This window comes from Saccoglossus kowalevskii, chromosome 21 (assembly GCF_978046115.1).
Source record: "Saccoglossus kowalevskii chromosome 21, keSacKowa6.1, whole genome shotgun sequence".
Taxonomy (NCBI): domain Eukaryota; kingdom Metazoa; phylum Hemichordata; class Enteropneusta; family Harrimaniidae; genus Saccoglossus; species Saccoglossus kowalevskii.
In genome coordinates, this window is record NC_140661.1 from 1,518,225 (window position 1) to 1,530,918 (window position 12,694).

General features: G+C 38.6%; 1 protein-coding gene and 1 long non-coding RNA gene across 4 annotated transcripts in view; one reads left to right on the forward strand and one right to left on the reverse strand.

The window, feature by feature from the left end:
* Positions 1-356: 356 nt before the first annotated feature.
* Positions 357-4,588, reverse strand: LOC100374504 (prominin-1-A-like). The gene is made up of 2 exons (XM_085495383.1): positions 2,083-4,588; positions 357-804 (listed from the first exon to the last, which is right to left on the reverse strand). Exons 1-2 carry the CDS (start codon positions 4,586-4,588, stop codon positions 794-796), a joined length of 2,517 nt encoding a protein of 838 aa, XP_085351509.1. The 3' UTR covers positions 357-793.
* Positions 4,589-8,104: 3,516 nt separating this feature from the next.
* The window catches only part of LOC144343506 (uncharacterized), an 80,963-nt gene continuing 76,373 nt past the window's right edge, over positions 8,105-12,694 (forward strand). For 2 of the 3 annotated variants that reach the window (XR_013418970.2, XR_014928036.1), the window contains exons 1-2: positions 8,111-8,242; positions 8,991-9,140. This is a non-coding gene — a long non-coding RNA (uncharacterized LOC144343506). Of the gene's footprint in view, positions 8,243-8,990; positions 9,141-12,694 lie in introns of all 3 variants that reach the window. The other variant, XR_014928037.1, reaches the window with a different exon arrangement.

Genomic DNA, 12,694 nt, shown 5'->3' on the forward strand with positions numbered 1-12,694 from the left:
GCGTCCTTTATCGGCGTAAGTTGTGTTTTTCGACCTTGTTGGGAGATTTTCTTCAGTTAATTAATGCTGTTATCATAGTTTTTTTTTAATATTTACCAGTTACCCAAGTTTTGGGTCGAATACGTATCGATATAAGGTAGCAATACAATGCCGTAAAAAAATTAAAATTGACACGAATTTTGTCTGTTTGCTCCAAAATTAGGGTTCATTTCCAGAAATAATGAAGAATATAAACAAAAACGTGCACAATTTGAGCGATGATGACTGGTAATGAAAAGGATAAAAACGATAAAACATGAGAGTGAATTTCCAAGAACAAACTTAGGATCAGAACAATAGGGTCACATGAGCATGAGTGATGTAACTACTGGTGTACTTTAATCTTGAGTACAAATTATACAGTAAATATTAAACAAAATCTGAATAAACATTTCATAGGTTTAGGAATATTTCTCAAACTTTGGTAAACAATAAATATAAATCACACATTCATTCAAATAGATTTCATAACAAATTATCCTTTACAATAAGTAGAGCATGTTACGACTTCGGCAGATTATTCGTTCTTCGTTTACTCAGTCGATCCTTTGAGAATGCCACTTATGTGTATCGAATATAAGTCTACCACCCGACGCCGACGCACCGACATAAATTGCAGTGCACCACCTAAGACGTACCTGCCAATAGATAAATATTATCTATTTCCAGTTTTTACCATCCAAAAAAATAACTTGCACGACGGGGTGAAACACTGCTGTGGCTGGTGATAACCTAACAACTTCTTTGCTTTTTTTCACCTACAACCTACATTAAATGAATTGGAAAAGAAAGAAACTGAATTGTAAACAGAATAAGTCCCAATGACGCCATAAAATATTTTTTTTTCATATGTGTTTAAATAAATATACGCTACTGTAAAATTATTAAGTTTGAATTCGTTTCTTGTATTCTGAAAATCGTCGATCGTATTTTGAAATCGTCGTTTGTATTTTGAAATCGTCAGTTTGTATTTTGAAATCGTCGATTGTATTTTGAAATCATCGCCTGTATTTTGAAATCGTCGATTGTATTTTGAAATCGTCGTTTGTATTTTGAAATCGTCGATTGTATTTTGAAATCGTCGTTTGTATTTCGAAATCGTCGATTGTATTTTGAAATCGTCGTTTGTATTTCGAAATCGTCAGTTTGTATTTTGAAATCATCGTTTGTATTTTGAAATCGTCGATTGTATTTTGAAATCGTCGTTTGTATTTCGAAATCGTCGATTGTATTTTGAAATCGTCGTTTGTATTTCGAAATCGTCAGTTTGTATTTTGAAATCATCGTTTGTATTTTGAAATCGTCGTTTGTATTTTGAAATCGTCGTTTGTATTTTGAAATCGTCGATTGTATTTTGAAATCATCGTTTGTATTTTGAAATCGACGTTTGTATTTTGAAATCGTCGTTTGTATTTTGAAATCGTCGTTTTTATTTTGAAATCATCGTTTGTATTTTGAAATCGTCGTTTGTATTTTGAAATCGTCCTTTTTATTTTGAAATCGTCGCTCGCATTTTGAAATCGTCGTTTGTATTTTGAAATCGTCGTTTTTATTTCGAAATCGTCGCTCGTCTTTCGAAATCGTCGTTTTTATTTTGAAATCGTCGTTTGTATTTTGAAATCGTTTTCATTTTGAAATTGTCGTTTATATTTCGAAATCGTCGCTCATACTTTGAAATTGTCGTTTGTATTTTGAAAACGTCCTATGTATTGTGAAATCGTTGATTATATTTTGTCTTTTACTACGTTGTATTATTGACTTATGCTAAACTACAAATTTTGCGAGAAAGTACAAAAATATTAGTTTAAAAATCCATATTTACAAATATGAACATTCTCAAGTTCATTTTTAGTGTTAGTTACTAAACGTTAAATTTTACATATTTCCCTAAACCCTTCAGGAAGACAAAACTATAAATTCCAGTTATTTATACGCTGTTTAGGCTTATTTTGGCTTAAAACGCAGGGTCAACTTTATTCTTCCCGTAAGCGTTTATCGGAGGACCAGACTTGTAAGAGGGCGCTTTGTCTTGCATTTCCATACCATCGTCATATACGTCTTCTTCGTTCATTCGGCGGAAGTACTTAGCCAACTTGACTCCAAATATAATACTTGGTATCATGAAGAAAACACACCATCCCATGCAGAACCAAAGTCCGTTGAATGCGTCCAAGAAACTTCGACAAACTGTGTTGATGAAGTGTTGCAACAAATTGTAAACAGGGCGACATTTCCCGATTTCGTTGAATATCATGTCTTTGACGTAGTCAACAAACTGACGCGGATAGTCAAGAATCCTCGTCTGAAATGCGTTTATTTCGTCAGCCACTACGCTGTCTAGGTTGTTTTCTATATATACATCAGCAGCTTCCGCAGTCCAGATCGTTAGATTAATGGCGGTGTCTATAGTATTTGAATCGGTTTCGACTTGCAGTACAGTTTGAAGTACTTGATCACGGAGCGATACTAATGGGTCGACTTCACCATCTTGCAGATCACGTATGACTGTTACCATCGATTGGAAATCATTCTTTACACCGCTAGGAAAACCTGGTGATGAGTCTATATATGCCTGCAAAGCGTCAGCAAAGACGTCAAGATTTTCTCCGTAATCAATCAAATTCGAATTTAACTCTGCTTTGAAAACGGTCCAGTCGATGTCTGCTGCGCCCGCATTCTGTGCATCCAAAAGGTTGTCTCGCGTTGTGTCTGACATAATTTCGATTTGGTCTGAAATATTTACGTTTAAGTCGTCAAACTGACCATCCGGGATAAACTCGTCTATGTCTAAAAATTGAGATATATTCACGATGTTTTCTAATTGAAACACTGTGAACGCTGCTAAGTTGTTTTCACAACCATCCAATATTCCGGTCACTGTCAAGGACACGTTCCCGTCATCAAACATAAGATCTCCCAAGAAATAACCGTCAGTGATAATGTCTGGTTGGTCAATAGTTTTCTCGAAAATCTCGTGGGTTAGTATCGGCTGGCAGATTATTTTATGCACTGGACCACCGACTATGAAGGGAAATGCTGTTAAAAGCATGTAAATACAGGCAAAACTGAAACACAGTCCTACGGCCGACATCAGTAGTATCCCACCACAGTTGGATAATCCACCGCGTCGAGTCGGCGTAGCATCAGTATCATAGCCAATTATACCAAAGGCGATTCCGAGTAAATTCAAACACACGATTGCCAAGAGGATACAACATAAAACGATAAGCGGGTTACTTCTGTACGGTCCATATCGTTCTACGTTTTCAGTGACGTCATCGATAATGTCGTAGAACGACTCTGTTTGAGATGACAGATTGTTTAATGCTTCAATCATTGGGTCCAATCCACTGGCGATTTCATCTTCGAAATCGTCGAAACTGTCAGTCAGATCTCCAATGGCGCTGCTGGTTTCGTTTTGTATCATTTCTGGTATGTCTTTGTATGTTTGCTCACCGGCCTTAGCCTCACCTTTTAGATCGTTAGCGATAATGGCATCAAGAGCGACTATTGTGGCTGTAACGTTGATCCTTGGGTATGTTCCGGAAGATATAACGTCACTGAAATCTCTATTAGTGACTAGGGTTGATGTACTCACCATGCTCCCTGGCGTTGGGGAGCAACCAACACAGGTGGTGTATAATGTGTCTATGTTTGATTTTAAGGTGGACAGTGAAGCGGTAAGATCGGTGTAATTAGAGTCTAAATCTGTGACCATTGCGTTTAAAGACGACAATCCATCTCGTGTATCTGTAATCGTATCAACCATATCAAGGACTGCGTCGATTGCTGGTTGAACTACCGGGTCTAGCGCTTCTTGAATCGGCACACCGACCAACGTTCCAACATTGTCCAAGTCATTTTTGACTTGCTCAAATATCCACGAAGTTTGGGAGATAGCGACAAATGTGATTTCATCTACGGTATTGTCAACGAACTTGAACAGATCGTCTAAACTCATTATTACGTTAGGGCCTACAGCGGGGAACTCGGTGGTCTGTCTTTCATTGACAAAGTAACAACACGCCATGCCACCAGCTAAAACCACAGTTACACACGTCAGAATGAGGATGAATGTCCATCGCTTGCAGCTCATATTCCCAGTCTGTTTCTGGTACATCTTTCCCCCGCACTTGCCACAACATCGACAGCAACAAAAACATACACAAACAATTGGAAATATTATCAGAAAGAGAGCTCCAATAACGAAACAGATCGCAAAACCTAAGAGAAGTGACGAGTAGTCCGTGAAATGGTTGGTTACTTCGGTGATTTCAAATGATCCGCCTAATGCATCGTTGATGAGATCGTATGGCAGACTTCCAGGAGATACAACATTGATCCAACCGTCAATCATCGCCCATAATCCCGGATACGGCGATTTTCCTTCATCGTACTCCGCTGGTGACTCGTAGTCATCGGTAATAGGAGGCAAATCTGCCCAATTTATCGTCCCATTCGCATTAACTGTATTATCGTCACCGGCAAGACTGTGTCGGACGAAACATACCAAAACAATAACGAATATTACTCTTCGACAACAATCCATTCTTGCTATTTAAACTTCGATATCTAAAACAAAACGAAAACCAACAATTATCATTACAGTATCAGTACGTGTTGACAGTGCTCAGCAAAATGTTAGTGTCTTTGACATTCGTGCACCAAACTTTGTAAAATAGATAACGTACAATACGGCACGCAAACTAATATTAAGGACGCAAGTGTTTGCTGCATACAAATCAATTTTCTTTATCGAGTGAAGCACGATGACAAAACTACCTGAGTTCATGCAATATCCGTGCTGCAGAGAATATTCGACACGTTCAAAATGTTCGATTTCGTAACACGCGGGAATCTACTTGTACTCATAGAACGATTGAAAAACGATATATAGAAGATAATATTTGGTAATCGTAGTCCTAAATAACTATTAAAAATAGCTAGACCTTTCGAGCAGTGGCTCTTTATCGATAGCATAAAGAAAATGTTATAACGTACAGGTAGAACAAAGGAACGTAAGAACGCGCATGAACTATAAGTTAGAATCACAAAAAAATCCACAATAGAACAAATAACGCGCCTTAGGTAGTGAGCTCCGAACTCCACACAGTTCGATACGCGTTACTTATCATCACTGCACAAAGCAGATTTGCATAAAACTCATTTGCATATTCGAATATGTTCGAACTACAAGACCTTGGCGGTTAACAAAGTTGTGCGAAAGTCACTTGGTTACTTCAATCATTTTAATAAGACGTTTCACGCCCTGAATCCGAATAAAATGTTTAGTGATTAGAACAAAATATACAAGACTTGCTTTAGAAAACTGCAATAATTTCCAAGATGCCAAAGCATTATAATGTACAATAAATAAATAACTTTATAAACTTACTAAAACCTTTGTGTTCTATGACTGTTAGACGCGGAAAATCGAACCCGTTCAAGCCAGAAATAGTATTGAAATATTCACCAGAATACAAGATGAACGGAAATGTTAGGAAACTCCTTTCAGTGAAATTAGTCTTTAATGTTTCTTTCCCAACTATATTCGTTAACAGAACGTTTCTTTCCTCCAAGTGTTAGTGTATCACGTGCGCCATTTCACCACTATAACATTACCTCGCAAAACATAGTCCGCGATAAAATGGTTCGTATTTACGTTTTTACTGAAGTCTGACATTAATAAATAGTTCGGATGTCACATACGTTTTTTTCCCACTTTTTGTAGTAAGTTTTCAGATGTAACAGCTACAGAAAAATGGCCGTGCGTAGTGAGGTGATTGACCACAAAATTGAAGGCTGCCTGTGGCAGAGGCACTATTGCGTAAAGCGCAAAGGCCTCTGGGAAGGAGATTGAGTGAGCTCAACAAATGAGTTGAACTGTTTGATGATAAGTAACGCGTATCGAACTGTGTGGAGTTCGGAGCTCACTACCTAAGGCGCGTTATTTGTTCTATTGTGGATTTTTTTGTGATTCTAACTTATAGTTCATGCGCGTTCTTACGTTCCTATGTTCTACCTGTACGTTATAACATTTTCTTCTATGCTATCGATAAAGAGCCATTGCTCGAAACGTCTAGCTATTTTTAATAGTTATTTAGGACTACGATTACCAAATATTATCTTCTATATATCATATTTATCAGTCCGAGCTGCATTTATTTATTTATAAACTACTATTACGATTGAAAAACGAAACAGTTGACGCGTCGTATTTATGTTCACTGACGGTGAGGGCAGCATTACTAGCATTTCCACCGCCTGGCAACCATCGCGGTGAAAACAAGGGCCGACAACTCCCAGAAAACTATATTTTGGGATAGTTGTTGAGAATCTCCTGACCAACGTAACAAGATCACCCCTACATGTGCAACAAATATAAATTTTGTTGCTCAGGATTACGTCAAACTTGGGTTTGTGCTCTTTCAGCTGTTTTCATCGGCTCTTCGACCGGCGTCGAACAGCAGCTTGCGCAAAGCCTGTAGAAATGCGTGGTACAGTGGTGCGCGTCTTAGCAGCGTGGAACATCTTGTGACGTAGCTCCGCCCCCAAGGATACGATGACGCACCGCCAGCAGCGTCAAGGATTTTACTCGTGTTGTAATCTTAGGACGCGCACTACGCGAGCTGCGAGCTGCTGTGTAACGCCGGTCGAAATAGCAGTGAAAATAGCTCAAGAAAACACCACAATCTCAACATTGTACATGAAGTGGCAATCTTGCAACTATCTAAAAAGTACAGTTTTTAAAGAGTTATGGGGTAGAAGTCTATTCATAAGATCTGCAATAAAACTATAGTCTTGCATTTAGATATGTCTTAATTTTACCAAGCACTATAAAGTTAGAATGATTTCAACTATTCATACCGAGATTAAAATTAGGGAGGGGTGGGTATGCAACGATGTTGATGTCGGATAAAGATCACACGAAAGTTCAAGAGAGCACGCGAAATGCAAAGTCGCAAGAGAAATTTACATTTCTAATAATTATAATTAAAATATATGTAGAGAAAAAAAAATATTCGTGTTCACCTCAGACCGTTCATTGGCAGCGTCCGTGCTTATTCGCAAGGCTACACGACTACTTAGACACTACATGGTTGTTGTATTAATAGTGTTCATTAATAACTCAAAAGAGCATGCGCAATGCACAGTTCGTTACGTCATCCGTTGTGACGGGGTAAAGAATTAATGTAACTGACCGTAACTGGAGATAATATTATGAAAGTAAATTGTAAGCACAACAATGTTGTGTAATTTAGGTAGACATAGATAATCTTAGTTTTAACATTTGGTGTGTGTGTAAATTTTCGTTATAGTGGTAGAACCAGTGCTCAAGCCACTTCGAGTTATATTTGTTATAGAATAGATAGAATAAAATAGAATAGAATAGAATAGAAAAGCTTATTTAACACACAATGATATATACCTGGTTCACACGTAACATTCACGCCGTTGTAGCACCGCCGTAAATTTAACGACGGTGTTATTTTTACCGTGTGACAAGTTTACGCCGATGTAAAAAATGGCCGAATTTACACCGGCGTTAACTGTTTGACCAGAGTCCGCGCTCAGACCTAAATTCTAAACAAAAGTTCGTGTGAACACACACAGTGGCATAAACGGTGACACAAACACCCTCTATCGGAAATTCGTGTCTAAGTACATAGCAACGACATGACGTCGAGTGATACACGTGCCGCTCTGGTCAGTAGAACGAGTAGTCTGGGAAATAATTGCTACTGATTTCTATTTGGTAAGAGTAAAGTATTTTTAGATTGATACACGGAACCACCCACGATAGCCAGGTTTACAGGATTATTGCACAAAAAGACAAAGAATTGGGGTTAGATAAACCCGCAGAACTGTGCCGTCAAAAAGTAAAACCTTTGAAGTCGAGATTCAAGGAAGTAATTGACAATAATAACTGTAGTGGTCGGGTACGAATATGTTCAAACACGGATCTAACTACAGAGGGGGTGTTACACAGGCCTGATATAAAATTACGCCAGCGTTTTTAATGTCGTGTGATCGCAAACGAAATACGCCGTTGTAGAGCCAATGCGAACACTGGTGTTCTCACTGGCCCTACAACGGCGTATTTCTAGCCAGTGTGAACCAGGTAATAAGTTCCCCAGTCATATCACAATCCAATGTTTTTTGTCGTCTGTAATTAGCTATGTTGATCTCATGAAATGTGCAGGTTAGTGATGATTGATCTTGAAAACCATGTACAGAATTGTACACTTGATTTCACCATCCCTGATTTCAAGTTATTTTTTTTTTTACAATTTTCACTTTTTTCAGTGCTGTTTTTGGAAAACTTGAAATACATCGTAGGAGTGGGAAGTCTGTTCAAAACTACAGACTTATCTCCCTACAAGTTCCTTAGCTAAAATATGTCACATGCAGATCTGGAGCTAAGTTATTCTCGTTTAACATAAACTACGTAATTTAGTCGTTGCACGTCATTGAAACCCGCGTCCGCTTTGTTACTAGTTCTGTGAAGACTATTCTCGCCGAGTCACAGTATATGTTGCTATTTTTAGTAATGCCCTTTGATGAGGTCGACCATGCTTTATTTTTTACAAATGAGTGGTATTGGTCGCAAAGCTATTTATCAAAAATGACACACAGGGTCATTTTAAACCGTGGCATGTCATTATGGTGTAGTTTCATTCATAGTGTATCACAAAGTTGTATATTTGGGTCGTTATCGTATCAAAACTTTAAATATAGAAGAAATTCGTGGAAATAACAAATTCAATTTTAGTAAACAATAAAACAATGGAAAGAAACGTGAGTAAAAACACAATAGAAACCTCGTTTAAATAGAAAAAAACTGTAACCTCGTGAACATATAAAAAGATACGTTCATCCGTAACAGGTAGAACTATTACGTAAATTCTTTAAAACCTTCATATAATCTTATCATTTGAATGAATTAACAGACATTGAATCCAGAACAGACACCCGAAGAATTGTATCGAGACAGTTTTGTCTGCTGGACGATAGTTTATGTAAACTTTACCAGACCATGGATATAAAATGGACAGATATTTTGACAGAAAGGGCAGGTGGTATAGAAGTTTACATAATAGGTATGTCACAGTGTTTACTTATGTGGTATTAGTCCTACTGTAGATTATAATCAAATATTTATGTCAATATATTTAAATTCATTTTCATTTAAATTCCTCGTTTGTTAAGTTTACTCTAATAAAGCAACAACTATCAGTATCATTCATCTTTAACGTGGGCTAAAAGGTCAAAAACGTTAGCCCGTGCGGGCGTGGACGCATAGCACGGTCTATAACTCTAAATACGTTCCGGTCATCAGCTAGGGCACAGTCCCTCTATCACTTGTTTAAAAGAGAGAGTAATCACCTATACACCCAGTGTAGGGGCAGGGCCAGCGAGAAGTGGTTCGCGAATTATCGGGCTAGAATAAATGCGAACTAATGGAACGTAAATGTTTAGGGGGGCGTCGATTATTTCGGGAGTTCTTCTGGAAAAGTCTGTTGAGAATTTTCGTAGGAAGAGTGTGAAATAAATCAACGGAAATAGCAGGGACTGGCGGGGAGGTGCGAGACGACATTGTTGTTATTATTGTGATCGGCGGCGGCGTTAACAACAACAACGAGCCAGTATGTTAAAATTTGGGGCGCTTATCATTTACCGTGGCGTAGAGGGCGTCGGTGTGTGGTCGGTGGTGCTACTGGGGAGTAGACACCGTGGCGATAACTATTTGTACAGTCTGATTGGTAGCGGTCGTTCAAAGGGGTGGTGAGGATGGGAAGTGTAAATACCAGGCGAGGTGTAAACGGGGGAATTGTAAAGGGAGATAGAACAAAAACTGAACTAAACGGCAAACAGGGGATCGGTTTTATGGGGGCGGGACAGCTGTTGAGCAGCGGTATTTTTGAACGCAAGTCTAGTAGTTGGCGGGAGTAAATAAAATGAAAAATTGCGAGGATGTTGTTGAAACGTTACATAATCGAAAGGGGTTGACTGAAACGTGGTTTAAGAGGAAAAAAGTCGAAAATGTGGTAAATTTGGGGATCGAAAGTGTGGGAGAAACGAAAAAACGAAAGGCTGGTTCGGGAGCGGGCGCGAACCGTCCAAAAATGAAAGATAAAGTGGCGTAGGACGATTGGGGCGAGCCATTTGGGGGGGGGGGGCTAGAAGTGATTGGAGTCGAAAAGTATAAGTACCGGGATTGGTAGGAGGACGGGAGAAAATTTGGCGGGAGTTTTATTAGCGCGGGTAGCGCTAGTTTTAGTTGTAGTGTAAGTTCGAAATTAAAAAGGGTTGGAATAGATAGAGGGACTGTGGCTAGTGTTATCGAAAAGTGCATGAATGCTTAACTCGGTCTAAACGCCAAAAACGATTTACTATTATATTCATAACTATTCATTTCGGGTGGGTTTTCCCGACATGACAATCAACGCATATCTATCTTGAGAAAAAATAAACCGACAATCTGCAGTTGAACTAACGAGAAGGAGTCACAGCCAAAATAATCCTTCTAAACTTCTTTTGTTTTAGACAAGTTTAATCCTATAATTCCCTTTGACTTATCGTCCTTTCACCCCAGGATCGTCGCCGACGCGTCATTTACTCTCAAGCGTTGCTGCGCACAGTACACATTCCAAGGTCTTGTTTTATGGTGTCGCAGTAAATGTCAAAGGACATAAAGCATGCGCAGATCTTTTATACGTAGAGGAAACGTGTTTGTGAGAACGGGAAAGTTGGAATTTTGAAAATCAGAGAATTTCTTGTTAAGTTTATGTAATTTTTCGTTTTTCGGCACATTTTCCGTTGTAGTTTTGAATCAGCAATATTGTAATGTTTCGAAACCTTGCTAGTACTGTTTTTTAGTCCACAATAAAGCTCGTTTAATGATCTTTGCAATGGTGCATGGCATGGACCGCACCGCGTTGTACCAGTGACTGAATTTTGAGGTTCGAAATGACGCTTTTTGAAGTTTATATCCCTTGTATGTCCTACTTCCTACGGCAGTGCATCAACAAGAAATTCGCTGCATTTTTAGTTTTCGAGTAATCGTTTCGTTCACAGCATATGGAAACCAATTTTTCGTCTGTAATATGCTCTTTGATTTCGTTTACGTCTTCTGAAATGAAGGACATAGCAGTTTCAGCTTCGTAGTCAAACTCGTGCGCGTTATCGATCGTCGCCATATTTGTTTATAAGAATTTGACAGAATTGTCACGAAAATCACCGAGTGCCGCCGAAGGCGTCCGTAGTATGCTAATTCACGGTAATCCTCACTGCGCTAAGAGGAAACTGTCCTCCTTGATCCGTTCGGCAAATAAACTCCCTGATCTATGTACAAACAGCGGCGACCATCCTGGTACCTTTGATCTAAGCTTGGCTGTGACTCCTTCTCTTTTTACCTCCATGCTTTGGTATTGTTTTATAACAATAGTACTAACATGTATACATTTCAAGTTACTGTACTTAGTAATCATGGTTAAAATGACTATATATTGTTATCAAGTTTGGACGTTCCTTGGCCCGATAAAAGTTTAGTCAGAAAAGATGCGCAAGCAAAGAAAAGACAAATCATAGAACTTAGAAAACAGGGACATGCAACTTCTGTCTGAGACAAAAGAAAATCCAACTTCCTGTGTGCAATGTGGGTTATGTATAGCATGGAGGTATAGTCTATAGAGGAACTGTGCATTAAGGCATACCTTTTTAGTTTTTTTTTATATGTTTGATAAGTTATGCTGTGACAATATTCACATTTGTCCGTGTATAACAGGGGCACTATTGGTCTGAATATGATAACAAATCCACCTGTTAAAATGACACAAATTTTGACAGGTCATTGTTTACTAGTAGCATGGATGATGGAAGGTACTAACGAAAGAAGCCACGACGATATTGTTTTAGCTTTACCCTATGATAGTTTGTCAATGTTTGTTCACAAACATTGGTTCTTGTTACCTCATGACACCTTCTTACAATGGGTTACGCCAATCTCGAGCATTCGGTAATATTCGGAGCATGTTCGGTAGCAAGATAGACGAACTGCGCATGCACAAGATTGAAAATTACGTTTAGTTGGAATGTTGTTGTTTCTGGAGATCTTGGCAAATTCTAATGAAAAATTGACAGATATAACATCGATTGAACTATCGTGAATCTGTTTGTATTTGTAATGTTGATTAGACGTAATGAATAATTGCCTGTGACAATAACAATTGCATTATTCAATGGTACCATTGTCAGTGCGTGGGTTTGACGCCCGAAACTGTTTAAAAATGTCAACCACCGGGCATCGGCGAACACCAGTAGAAAAGATAGTATCGAAAGAAGGGCATACCTAGACACTTTCTCTGTGATAATAGTTCTTAGGAATTTTTGTTGTACACGCTCGAAATCTTGTTCTTGTTACAATTGCTAATAATGAAAACATGTGAAATCTGTGAAATTAAACGTTCATCTGTTGAATTCTCGGTTGTGAAATGCGTATTTTGACCTTCCACACCTAAATAAACCGAGTGCGCATGTGTGATGACCGTAGTTTCATAATGCGCATATATTTTATGGTCGCGTTAAAAATCTGCGAGGTTTAATATGTGTCTCCACCTTGAGGTTGTCCCTGTAGATTGGGGAAAAAGCATAA

What these genes read in the sequence shown, in the direction of transcription:
- LOC100374504 (XM_085495383.1), bottom strand. Translation starts at nt 4,588, where the DNA reads ATGGATTGTTGTCGAAGAGTAATATTCGTTATTGTTTTGGTATGTTTC.